This window comes from Notechis scutatus, chromosome 8 (genome assembly GCF_049901735.1).
Source record: "Notechis scutatus isolate UNSWTSFEM ecotype Mainland chromosome 8, rNotScu1.2, whole genome shotgun sequence".
Lineage (NCBI taxonomy): Eukaryota > Metazoa > Chordata > Lepidosauria > Squamata > Elapidae > Notechis > Notechis scutatus.
The window spans coordinates 1,898,001-1,911,910 of NC_142016.1; the positions used below are offsets into that span (position 1 = coordinate 1,898,001).

At 43.2% G+C, this 13,910-nt stretch overlaps 1 protein-coding gene across 1 annotated transcript; it reads left to right on the top strand.

The window, feature by feature from the left end:
- The first annotated feature begins 528 nt into the window (after positions 1 to 528).
- Positions 529 to 4,430, top strand: FAM229A (family with sequence similarity 229 member A). The gene is made up of 2 exons (XM_026673656.2): positions 529 to 1,990; positions 4,216 to 4,430. The coding sequence occupies exons 1-2, from the start codon at positions 1,794 to 1,796 to the stop codon at positions 4,316 to 4,318; spliced, it is 300 nt and encodes a 99-aa protein (XP_026529441.1). The 5' UTR covers positions 529 to 1,793; the 3' UTR covers positions 4,319 to 4,430.
- The last annotated feature ends 9,480 nt before the right edge of the window (positions 4,431 to 13,910 follow it).

Consider the following 13,910-nt stretch of genomic DNA (forward strand, 5'->3'; position numbering starts at 1 on the left):
GTTGATTGCCAGGCTTCCAGAAATCCCCTAGCATTTGGGGACTTGGCTGGGTCTAGGCTGGTTACAGTTTCCCCGTTGCACCTGCTGTTAAGTCTGCCCATGTGTTGCGAAATCAAGGCGGTTCAATCATGTTCTCTGACGGCTCTTGGCATTCAAGATGCGCTCTGCTCAGTCTGATTAAATTTCTATGCCGCCCATCTCACTGGCACAGTGACTCTGGGTGACTTACAATACAATAAAACATTAAAAGGTGCATTAAAAACAAACATAGGAAAAAGTAATAAAAGAATTAAAAGTTAAAAACCAAGATGATGGGCGGCCTGAGGGAGAGAATCATCTTTACCTGGTCAGCCTTCCCCAACATAGCGAGTCCCTTGTGGCCCCAGGCCAAGTGGTAGAGCCAGGTTTTTAGGCTTTTCCTACTGATCTTGTTGGCTTCTTCATGGGAGACAGACTGACTCTCCATTCCTGCCCATCGCATGGATGCCTGGATAAACCCAGGAACAAGCCCCCTCCCTCCGTTTGATGCGAGAGGCTCAGGAAAGGAATGGCCTGAAGGTGACTTGGGGGAGGTCTGGCATTCCTTAGCCTAGAACTCCAAGCAGTGAGAAGATCAGGTCCCATTGTGATGCAGGCACCACCCTTTTGTGTCACAATGGAAGTGGAGTCGTGGCCTCCCTCTGGGCTCTCTCCCAGCCTGCCCTTTGCAGTAGGCCCTTCAAGCTTCCAGGTCGACTGTAGGGAGCACTCCTCCGCCTTCCTTCGATTGGTGAGGCTGGGGCAGAGCTGCGGGGAGGGAGAGGCTCCGAGAGAGAAGGGAGACCGCTGGGTTCCTTGGCTTTTGTGATGGGCAGTGCCACCCACCCGACCCTGTTCCTCAACAAGGGCAGCCTTTAACCCCAGAGCCACCACGCCAGGACGCTTCTCCCACAGAGGAGGATCCAAGGGCCACAAAAGGCATAGGATCACATTTAAATAACAAGTGTAGCCCTTGTATGATGAAAAGCTGTCCACATATGGGGTAGCCAGAGGGCAACTGGGTCGTGGATTTGGTTATGAAGAAGTTGCCAATAGCTTGTGGTCCCATCAAGACTGGATTACATTAATCAGGAATATAGACGTACTAGGTATTTGGTGACATTCCCATGCATAGGATCCACTTGTTCCATTTGAAAAAAAATGTTTTAAAATTTTAATTATAGGCTGGCTGACTCCTAAATGTCATGCGTGACTTATAATTAAAAGTCAAATATTAAAAGAAAGACAGCTGACCAGAACGGCAAAATAAAATAAAAACAAGACCCAAATAAGCCAAATCAAAACAAAACAGAGCCAATCCAGAAGGTGGCTCCATAGTCACTCGGTCCTTAAGGCCCAGGAAAACTAGGTTTCTCCTGGATGATATAATGGTGGAACCAGATGAAACTCTGGGGGAGACTCTGGAGAGAAGACACAGGGATCCTTCAGTTTCGTTTCCAACTCCATCAACTGATTTCCAACTTCTTTTTGTACCCCCATTTATGTGTTAAAATAATTTTGAGACATTGCATGCAAAAAGTAAGACTTGAAAAATCTAAAATTAACTTCTCAAGTGGGAATAAAAAAAATCACAGTCATGCAATCGGCTGATGAATGTGGGACCCCCAGAAATGATTTGGGCTGCCCCATGGGCTTCCTTGCGTTGCCAGATTAGCTGGCACTGGGTTGCTCTTCACGGTCCTTTGCCTTGTCCTCATGGCCACCCTTTCCAAAGGCAGTTCTAGGCCCATCTGGGGGTCTACAAAGTGCGGGTAATGTGTAGCGTTGAACAAAAGAGGGCCCTCGTCCTGCTCACCCTTCTCCTCTTCAACAGACAGGTCTGGGGCTCGGACATGAGCTCCCAAGAGACCCCACAAGCTCGGAGATTTCCAATAGAGGCAGGAGATTCTCCCAGCCTGGCAACGGCCCCCGAAACCCAGGAGCCCGTTGCCCCCGAGCGCGCTGCAACAAGGTGAGCACAGAGTCGGCAGAGAGAAGCAACGCTGCCCAGGTTGTTCCTTGGACTTTAACGAGAAGCCCGATGGAATTCCACTCCATGTCCTTTCTGCTCTGAGCAACCAGTACGGTCCTAAGAGGTGGGAAGGGAGGGAGGGGGTGTCTTCCTTTGGAAAGAGAAGTTGGCCCACAGGGATCCTCTAACGTCCTTTTAAGGGTGCCGGCCGGATAAATGGCACTTCAGAGCTGGATCTTCCAGCAGCCACTGAGCACCAGGTTAACTTTGCTTAGAAAGCCAGCCTGGAGCTGAACACCTGGCTGAGTACAGGGGGCCCTCAACTGGCAACCGTTCATTTAGTAACCACTGAAGTTACAACGGCCCTGAAAAAAAGGGACTCACAACAGGTTCTTGTGCTCACAAGCATCGCAGCATCCCCACATTCATGTGATCAAAATTTGGAGGGCTCAACACCTGCCATGTATTTATATCATAGTTTAAGCGTCCCAGGGCCACATGAGACCTTCCCAGCCCATTTGACAAGCGAAGTCAATGGGGGAGGAGCTGCATTCATTCCACAGGCGCATTTAACAGTTGCAGTGATTTGCTTAATGGTTGTGCAAAAAATAATAATAATGGTAAAAGCTCACTTAACAATCGCTTTGCTCAGCCATGGAAATTCTGGTCTCAGTGCCTGTAGATGGGACGTGCGGTACAAAAAAAAAAATAATTTAAAATTTACCAAAAAAGTTAATTTTTTGTTGGAAGAGTTTTAAAATGTATTTTAGAAAGGGACAATTTTCCTAGAAATATGGTCTGAAGCAGGGGTCCCCAAACTTGGCCCCTTTAAGACTTGTGGACTTCAACTCCCAGAATTCTCCAGCCAGCAGACCTCTGGTCTAAAGAAACTTAAGTTTGTATCAGTAGTTTTAGAGGAGTAGCTTATTGGAAAGAATTTAGGGGCTGGTCAGATTGAAGCAGGGAAAGCAGCAGATTGGAGCAGAGGCACGAAGGGAAGATGCTCACAGTAGTTGGCAGGGCTGTGGAGGGTGGGGAGAGGTGTATGGGCAGCCACCCCTAACCACAATGAAGAAGCCCAAGCGACCCAGGCCCAAGGTGACATCACCGGACAAGTCCCACCTTTTCACAACACTGTTGTGACATGGTGCTCAAGTAGCCAAGGGGCGGTTTGCATTAGAGCCACTCTTGCAATGTCCTGGGGAGATTTACTTTGTCCTGCTGATGTGCTTGGTCCCAAAAGATCTATCGAGCAGAATAGGCAGACTGCTAAAACGGTTCCATCAGAAGCTTCTCCCCTTCCAAGGGTGACTTCTACTACCTCAGTTTTTCTTTTTCCCCCTGGGTGGGTGGTCATGCCTTCTTAGCCCAGAGATCTAGCAGCACGAATAGAAATTATGTTGATGCTGGAATTGCTCCTTTGCAGTATCTGTTTCCCGTGTGCTTAATGGCAGTCTTTTAACACGATGTAAGGCGGTTAACAAGTACCAGATTTTCTCCGCTGGATTAGATTGTGGCACTGCAGAGGACTTCGGGCTTTCAGGCAGCAAAATCAAAGTGTGTTCCATGCAGCCTTTATGAATATTTTTGACCAGCAGTGGGAAATATTTTATGAGAAAGCACTTAAGTTCAGGAACAAATTCTCTCCCTGGCTCCTCTTGCATACCTTCACTTTATTTCAGCAAGTTATGTGCCATAGTGTGTCACCTTAGTGAGATTATTTCCTCCTTGCATTTTAAATTTTGTACAGTCTTCAGAGATGGTACGGAGTTGCCTGCGGTGGTATCAGTAGAGTAGCGTATCTCAGTCTTGGCCACTTTAAGACTTGTGGAATTCCCCTTTGAAAATTTTCAAATTATTTACAGCTGAAAGTCAGCAAGTTGCCAGTGAACCTTAGTAAGGCAAAAAAGCCATGGAAAAAAAGAGACTTGGGTCTACATACAGCTCTGGGTATCCCTCCCTGTGAATTCCAAATGGGTTAGATCTGTGTTTCTTTGCACTGACCCTCCAGCCAGAGGGAGAGCCAGAACAAATGATATATCACATTAGGAAAACTCAGTCAGTGAAGTTTAGACAGCAATTTATGCCCAGAAAAGGCTCCCCCCTCCTTTTTTTTTAAAAAAAAAAGGAGGCCATCCTGGGACCAAGGTTGCTGTCTTGGGCGGTTGTGCAACTGCCCTTTCTAACAAACCCAACGATTCTCCCACCTTTTCTCTCCCGGGCAGACAGCTGCGAAGATGTCCAGGGTGCCACTGCCTGACCTTGCCCAACGTCCCCATTGATGTCTACATTGCCATGGGTGGGAGCCACAGGCCACGAACTACCTGAAGACTCCCCCAGGTCGGCTCAAGTGCTGAGGCCACAGCAGCTGTCCCAGGGAACACGCTGACAGCCAGACAACAGTGAAGCAAGCCACACAGAACAGTGACGCACATTTTAATAAAAGGACACCTTAAAATGTTTCTGTGACTGTCCTTCCTGGAAATCTGCTTTGCTTCTTCCTGCCAGAGCCCTCTGCCCACCGGCACCAGAGGGAGCTGAGTGGAGGCTTCAGCAGAGGTGGGAAGCTCAAGGCCCAGCCTCAGGGAATCACAGAAGGAAGCCTCCACTGGTGTGAGCATCCGCCAGAGAGCTTTCCCTTGCAGAGATTAGTCAGTTTTCCCAATCCATCCATAACAGGGCTGGTCCACTGGATGGGAACCAACCAGTCCCAGCACGGGAATCTGCTCCTTGGCTGGTTCTTCCTCTGTGCGTCTGAGGACAGAATCACATAGCTTCTCTTCCTTCCTGTTGATTCCCAGGTCTGTGAGTGTGGGAATGGAAGGGAGAGTCCATGGGGATCCAGTTGGTTTCCAAAAGTGAAAGGGGTGGTGGTGGCTCCATTCTGGCTCTCTCTTCCCTCTCTTGGCCTCTAATGGAATTTGGAGGGTGGCTTCTGAGTCAAAAATGTTCAGAGTATTGCAGTGTAAATTCAGCACCAGAAAAGTAAATACAGATGGCTGAGGTTTCATTTAACTTCTTTATAAACATATAAAGTAGATTTTACAATACCAGTTGTAGATTTCTCCAACATGGAGCAAACTCAAACAGAAGCAGGCATGTTACAGGTTCAGAGCAGAACAGCAACTCAACTTCGGCAGACAAAAAAAAAGAGAGAGAGAGAGAGAGAGAGAGAGAGAGAGAACTTATAGTTTCACTTTCCAGGTCAGAGCCTTTTGGCTAGTCTGTTACCATGCCTACTCACTGACTTGGTTAACTATGTCTCTGCCAGTTAATGAATACTCTGACAAAGAGAGGCTGGCTTCTGCTCCAGTACTTCTGGGAACTTTAATGTTGCCAGGTGGCATCATCGCCATCAGCCATTCAGTCGTGTCCAACACTTGGTCACTGTATGGAGTCAGCACTCTTCCATGTTCCTCTGTCTCACCCTGCTTCCTTCAGATCCGCCACAGTCATCCCAGTGCCATCCTTTACAGCAGGGCTGTCAAACTCAATTTCATTGAGGGCTGAATCAGAGTTGTGTTTGACCTTGGGGGAGGGGCTGGGTGAGCACAGCCAGCTCTAAATCACTCGTATCAGGAGCACCTATGGTGGCCAAATGCTAAGGCAGGACTTCCCTCAGACCCTCCCTCACTCTCATTACAACTTTCCTTCCTTCTGTTCTCTTCATTCTTTCTTCTTCCTTCCCCTTATTTTTCCTTCCTTGTTCTCTTCCCTTCTTTTTCTTTCCTCTTTCCCTTTCTCCTTTCCTGTCCCTTCTTGCATGCTCAAATGCAAATAGGGAAACGTTTCTCCTTTGATTTTTCGTTTGTTTTGCTAGCCTTCTGCCAGTGAAAATGGAGCTCGGAGGACTGCACGCAGCTGTCCTGAGCTCTGTTTTTGCTGGCAGAGGCACCATGGGATGGCAGCATGGGTCAGATCTAAGTACCCCGTGGGCCAGATCCAGCCCTGTGGGTCTTGAGTTTGACACCCCTGCTTTATAGCGTCCAACCAGTGGATGCTAGAACAGCCCCTTCTCCTTTTTCCACTGATCACTCCCAGCATGACTTTTTGAGCAAGTCAACTCTCATGACATGACCAAGGTGTGACAGCCTCTGTTTGGTGATGTTGGCTTGGTTTTGTTTTAATCACATTGTGTGTTTTAATTTTGCCTCACAATCAGGAGGCTGTGAGTTCGATCCTAGGTAGAGGCAGATATTTCTGTTCTGACCTATTGGCTTCCCCAATAGCATGAAGCCAAGTCCTTGTCCCGATGAACCCTTTATTGAGTTTACAGTGAATTCCTCTCCAGCAAAGTCCCAGCCAACAATCTTCCAAGATAGTTCACAATTACAGACCTTTAGCAGGCTTGGGGAGTGGCCAGGCCGATATCTTTCAGACACCACAATACTTGGCAAGAATGCAGGAATGAACTAACTGTCTCCTGCAAAACCCCACTCCCCTTTCATTCCTCTTTTATTCCCTATGGGAGGGGCCATCCACCATCTACCTATGCCTTTACTTCCGAATCGACCCTTGTTCCTTAGCTGTTCCCTTTGTCTGGCAGCTCTGTGCACTGGGAACAGGCTCTTCTGCTTCACTGATCTCCAACTCCAAAGGCAGCTGATACCTGTTGGACGGCCCTGGCCCCATCTCTGCCCCTGATGCAGAGGCCTCATCAGAGCCTTCCCCAGACTCCAGGACCGGCCCATGTTCCTCCCCAACCACCTCACTGTCCGAGTCTGCTGCCAGCTCCATTGGCCGCTGAGGGACCACAATGATTTCTCTCTCGGTACACTGAGAATATATCTGCTGGATATACCTCCACACTGGTGTTTGCCAGACTCCACCCCACAAGGGATTATGGAGTCGTTAAAAGAGGACGATTATGTGTTTTAATCATAGCCACATGAACATTTGTTTGAGTTAAAAAATATTTAAAAAACAGAAACAGCAAAACGAGCTGCAGAAGAAGATTAAAGAATTAGAAAACGGACTCCAAAAAGACCCTAAGAATATGACAATGAAAAAAGAAATAATGATGATTAGACACAAATTAAATCTGACATTTTTAGAGGAAAGAGCGTGGAATTTAAAATTTATAAGACAAAACTTTTTTTAATCTGCAAATAAGCCAGGTAGATGGCTATCCCATAAGCTAAAAGTAGAAAAAGAAAAAAAGATTAATTCAACAATTGAAAGACAAAGAAGGGTGTTAGTGTTTGGGGATAAACCCCTAGCAGAGTATGCAGCAGCAGTCAAGCCAGGCAGCCAAATGAGAGAGGAAGGGTTTTAGAGTATACACACACTGAACACAAACACTGTTTGTAGTTTAAATAGTTTTTAATCCAGTTAGAGTTTAAGCATTGTCAATCAGTCCGTATGTCATTCACAATATATCCATTCAGTAAGACTCACTAACTCAGTCCATATAATAGTCCTTACTATATCTTTATCATCCGATAAAGATATCTTCTCCTCCTCCGATGCCTTTCTCCAGAGGATAACGCTGGATATTCAGTAGAACGATCAAACAGTAGACAGTCGCAGTAAAACAGTAGTAATCAGTTGTATCCAGCAGTAAACAGCAGTAAACAGCAAATGGTAAACAGTAAAACAGTAGGCAGTCAGACAATAGGCAGTAGGTAGCAAGCTTTCTCCTGCTTCCTCTTATTGCAGTTTCTAACCGCACCCTTAATTGGCTAATTACATGCAGTGTGGTGCTTAAAGTTACAAACACTTAAACTATGATACCTTAGTTTATATATTTATCCACCCAAACCTTGTTGGGTATCAATGTTATACCTAACATTCTCCCCTTTTGGGTGATATAAATATATAATACCTTTACAATCTAACCCCATAGTTTTCACAACTCTCCTGGTGCTTCCTGGCACCTTGGGCTTTTGTAAAATTATCAGCTACATTGTCCTCCGACATGCAGTACTCCAGCTGTATCATTTTACTTCTCACAGATTGTCTAACGTTTAGGTACCTTAAATCTGTATGCTTGCTCCTAGTTTTGACTGCAATATTTGTGGCCATTTGAATTGCTCCCTGATTATCTTCATGTATAATTATAGGATAATTCACAGTTATGCCTATATCATTCATCATTTGCTTATACATAATCAATTCTGTACATAATAGCGATAAACAGGAGAATTCTGCCTCCATAGTTGACAAACTTATATGCTGTTGTCTTATTGACTTCCAACCTATTAATGTCTTACCCAGCATTATGGCTGTTCCTGAAGTCGACTTTCTTGTGTCTCTTTCTGATGCAAAACTAGCATCAGCATAAGCACTCAGAATTAGATCACCTTTTGGCTCTAGATACAATGAATAATTCATTGTCTTTTTAAGATATCTTAAGATTCTTTTAGCTGCAATCCAGTGTCTTTCACTTGGTGCAGAATTGAAACGAGCTAACTGATTCACACTGTACGATATGTCTGGTCTAGACCAATTGCTAATATAAGACAAACTACCAATTAATGATTGATAAATTACCTTATCAAACCCGGGCTTTGTGCATCAGTGTTGCTAAACTCCTGACTCATTGGAGTCTTAGCCGGCTTACAAAGCTCCATTTTATAATCTATTAGCAATTTGCATATCTTATCTTCCTGAGATATCTTAAAGCCCTTCTGTGTTTTCTGTATATTTAAACCGAGATATTTTTTTATCTCCCCTAATTGCTTAATCTTTATTTTCTTTCCTAATGATGCTATTATTTTATTGGCCTCATCATTAGTTTCAGTAATCAATGCAATATCATCAGTGAACAACAATAATAATGATATTTTCCCATTTCTCTCCCTCTTAAATAGACATGGATCGGCTAACCCAGCTCTGAATCCTATATTGTTTAGTTCCTTTACAATATACTGGTTCCATTCATAGCCTGATTGTTTAAGACCATAGAGGCTTTTTTTTAACAACCAACAATCATTATTATCTATTATTTCACTTTTAATTCCAACAGGTTTTTTCATATATATAGTGTGTCTTAATGGGGCGTGCAAGTAAGCGGTTTCCACATCTAGGTGGTTAATTATATATTTGTTGCTAGCTGCCCACACTAAAGCTGCCCTTAAGGTTGCTGCCTTAAGACTAGGTGCAAACACCTCATCATAGTCATTGGCATTCTGTCTAAAACCTTGGGCTACTAATCGTGCCTTATGGATTATATTTCCATCTTTATCAGATTTTACCTTAAAGATCCATTTGCAGCCAATGGACTTCATATCTACAGGTAATCTCGCATTCTCATATACTTTCATATTCTTTAATGAGTTCAGTTCCTTATTCATTGCTGCATACCAACTTTCCTTATCCTTAGTAGGATACATTTTATTTCATCTACAGTACATGGAACTCTATTAATCTGGCACACTGTGTTAGCCTGGTACCTATCAGGCGGTCTAGATATTCGTGTAGTTCTTCTGGGAATTACAAGGCTTTCAGGAGGACTTTTTTGAACTACTACCTGTTCATCTTCCTCATCCTGCTCAGCTATTGGATCTATTTCTTCCTTTATGGGCTCTATTTCTTCCTGTATTTCTCTCTTTACTTTATTCTTAAAGTTACAGGGATAATTAATGGGATTTCTATAGGATTCAATAATTACTTCTTTATTGGTATCCTGTTCTAACTTCTCCCATCCTACGTGCTCTAGAAATTGGGCACTAGCACTACATAACACTTTAGATGTGCCTTTCTCCCAAAATCTATATGCCCTATGGTTTGCCTGGTAACCAACGAAGAAAAATCGTTTAGCTCTATGTTGCCCTTTATGCCTGAGTTGTGTAGGGATATGCACCCATGCTGGTGCACCAAATGTGTGCAGGTAACTTAGGTCAGGTTTCCTGCCATGCCACTTGGTGAATGGTATTTCACCTGTCGTTGTGTTAACAACGTTGTTCAATATGTTATTAGCACACATTGTAGCCTCCCCCCACAAAGAATCAGGTAATCCAGAATCAGTTAACATTGTTCTAACCATTGCCTGTAGTGTTTGGCCTCTTCTCTCTATGAATGCGTTGTGTTCTGGCCTGTATGGTGCAGACTTCTTGTGCTCTATTCCAGCTACCTTTAGTCTGTTCTGGAATTTGTTGTTAACAAATTCCGTACCATTATCTGTCACCAGGGTTATCAGTTGCCGTTTAGTCTTTCTTTCTGCAAATTTAAGCCAGTTGAAAAAATGTTTATATGTTTCAGTTTTGCTCTTCATTAAGTAGCAAAACCCATATCTAGAATAGTGGTCCATAATGCTCAGTATATATCGAGCACCCCCCATACTGGGTTTCTTTGGACCTATGATGTCTGCAAATATCACTTCTAAAGGTTCTTTGGTTTTGAAACCATTTAACCTATTTGCAGGCAATACTTTGCTCTTATCTTCACAGCAAACATTACAACGCAAATATTTATCACAAGGTTTTAACCTTATTCCATCAGATAACTCTACTGTACGTTTTAGCATTTTAAAATTTACATGCCCCAAACGCCTATGCAATAAATGGATACATTCATTATGAGGCTTTATATTGTTAAATACAGTCTGTGCCTCCCCTTTCTTACTATCATCTAAGACAGGGGTGTCAAACTCAAATTCATCGGGGGCCGCATCAGCAGTTTGGTCCCCATCAAAGGGCCGGTTGTATCTGTAGGTCTATGTGTCCACTCTTTATTATCATAAATTAATGTCACTGCATTCAATTATTACTGTTTTTTGTAATAATGTAAGTAATAACTAGCTCTGAAAGCAGAAACATAGTCAGAATAATGACAAGTAGATATTCAAATGTACAATTATTATAGTGCCCAGCCATGTGCCCCCTTTTATAGTGCCCAGCCATGTGCCCCCTTTTATAGTGCCCAGCCATGTGCCCCCTTTTAAAGTGCCCAGCCATGTGCCCCCTTTTAAAGTGCCCAGCCATGTGCCCCCTTTTATAGTGCCCAGCCATGTGCCCCCTTTTAAAGTGCCCAGCCATGTGCCCCTTTTAAAGTGCCCAGCCATGTGCCCCCTTTTAAAGTGCCCAGGCATGTGCCCCTTTTAAAGTGCCCAGCCATCTGCCCCCTTTTATAGTGCCCAGCCATCTGCCCCCTTTTATAGTGCCCAGCCATCTGCCCCCTCCATTTACTTTACTTACCTTTTACTTCTTTCTTTCTTTTACTTCTTTCTTCTTGCTCCTCTCCGCGGCGTCCGCGCTCCTCTGATCCCTGGAGATGTCGGGCGGACGTCACGTGATGACGTCACGTCCGACACCCAGGGAGCAGTGCGGGGCAGGAAGAAGTCGGGCCAGGTCCCGGAAGGTAAGTAAATTTTTTTTTTTAACTTGAGCCATTTTTAAAATGAATTTACTCCGTGCAGGCACGGAGTAAATTCATTGAAAAAAAAAAGGGGGAGGCTGCAAGGCTGGCGGCGGCACCGCGGGCCATCAGACGAGGTCTGGCGGGCCGGATTTGGCCCGCGGGCCTTGTGTTTGACACCCCTGATCTAAGACGTATAACGTTCCATTTAAAGCTGCAGTTACCTTTTTTTTAATCCTTCTCAATTATGCAATTATTATTTTTAAATGTAATTACATAACTTAGTTTGACTAATACCCTTACAGAAAGCAAGTTGAACTTTAGTTGCGGTACATACAACATTTTTATATCCTGATTTATATACGGACAATGTGCAGTACCTTCTCCTTTCGCTTTCAGGTTCCAGCCATTAGCAAGTGATATATGTTGAGAGCTTGTAGACATTTTTACAAATTTTGTCTTATCTCTCGTGATGCAGTGGGATGCACCACTGTCCACCACCCATAAATCATTCTTCACATCACAGTTGCTAAACATGGTTAGTTCAAAGGCTTTCTTGGGCTTTTTTACATTCTGGCTTTTTCCCTTTTTGCAAAAACTTGCCAAATGTCCTCTTCCTCCACAATTAAAACACTTTTTAATTGTGTATGCCGTCGAAGATAAATTCTCTTCTTCCGGGAGCTTTCCTTTACTAAGCTGGTTTCTATCAAGCTTTGAAGATAATTTCTCTTCTTTCTTAGATTTATCTTCTCTCAGCTGGTCACGTTCACACCTTCTTCTGGCTTCTTCTAGTAGCCTGCCTGTAATCTCGGTTAATGAGAGGCTATCCTTAGGCAATACTTCCAACGAAGTCACATAGTCATCATAGCTTTGATCTAATGAAGATAATATAATGTATACTTGTTGCAGCTCATTAAAGATAAGCTCTTTTTCTTGTAATTCTTGAAAAATGCTCTTCATACAGTTTAAATGAGCTAACATATCTCCATTCCTTTGAAGATGTGTTCGAAACAGCTTCCGTGTAAGATTTATATGTGCTCCTACACTGTCCCGAACATATATCTTCCTGAGGTTCTCCCAGCAGTTTGCAGCATTTTCTTCTCCACGAATATGGACAAGCTGCTGGTCACAGAGAGTCAGTCCTATGATGCATAAAGCCTGCTCATTCTTCCGTTTATAGTCTTGTAACTTTTGGTTATCCTCTTCATCATCAGGATCCCAGCTACTCACATCTGGTGGGTTTGTTATTATGTCCCACAAACCTTCTCTACGTAGAAGTAAACTACATTTCATTGACCATGAAACATAGTTTGTTCCATCCAGCCTGGATATCAGGGACAGATGTGGTAGATTTACTTGTGCCATTACTCTTCAGATATATGACTATTTTAAACTAATAAAAACAGTTTGTTTTTACAGTAATGTGCAACTCACACCAACTCTCACTGCTATATCCTGGTTAGTTAGACTGTGCAGCTGGGCCCATAACCATTGTTAGTGTTTGGGGATAAACCCCTAGCAGAGTATGCAGCAGCAGTCAAGCCAGGCAGCCAAATGAGAGAGGAAGGGTTTTAGAGTATACACACACTGAACACAAACACTGTTTGTAGTTTAAATAGTTTTTAATCCAGTTAGAGTTTAAGCATTGTCAATCAGTCCGTATGTCATTCACAATATATCCATTCAGTAAGACTCACTAACTCAGTCCATATAATAGTCCTTACTATATCTTTATCATCCGATAAAGATATCTCCTCCTCCTCCGATGCCTTTCTCCAGAGGATAACGCTGGATATTCAGTAGAACGATCAAACAGTAGACAGTCGCAGTAAAACAGTAGTAATCAGTTGTATCCAGCAGTAAACAGCGGTAAACAGTAAACAGCAAACGGTAAACAGTAAAACAGTAGGCAGTCAGACAATAGGCAGTAGGTAGCAAGCTTTCTCCTGCTTCCTCTTATTGCAGTTTCTAACCGCACCCTTAATTGGCTAATTACATGCAGTGTGGTGCTTAAAGTTACAAACACTTAAACTATGATACCTTAGTTTATATATTTATCCACCCAAACCTTGTTGGGTATCAATGTTATACCTAACAAAGGGAATATTTGCTGTCAGATGAAAGAATAAAAACACGTTGCGCTAAGCTATTGGGAGAGTTGTATAAACAAGAGGAAGTTATGCAGGAAAAGATAATACAATATCTAGATGAGAATAGTTTGGGTTCAATTACAGAGGAACAAAAGGAAATAATAAATAGAGTAATAACATCAGCAGAACTTAAAAAAGCAAGCAGAAAAATAATAAACACCAGGACTGGACGGTTTCCCCAGTGAATTATATAAAAATATGTATGAATTATTTGGACCAATATTTTTTTTATATTTTATTTATTGATTTGATTTGATGTGTCAATTGCTTACAAGATAATAGGTATAAGTATAAACATAGTTATGAATACATGGATACATATAAGAAAAATAAAAGAAACAATAGGACAGGGACGGTAGGCACGTTGGTGCACTTATGCACACCCCCTACAGACCTCTTAGGAAAGGGGTGAGGTCAATAGTAGAAAGTCTAAGGTTAAAGTTTTTGGGGTTTGGGGAAGAAACCACAGAGTC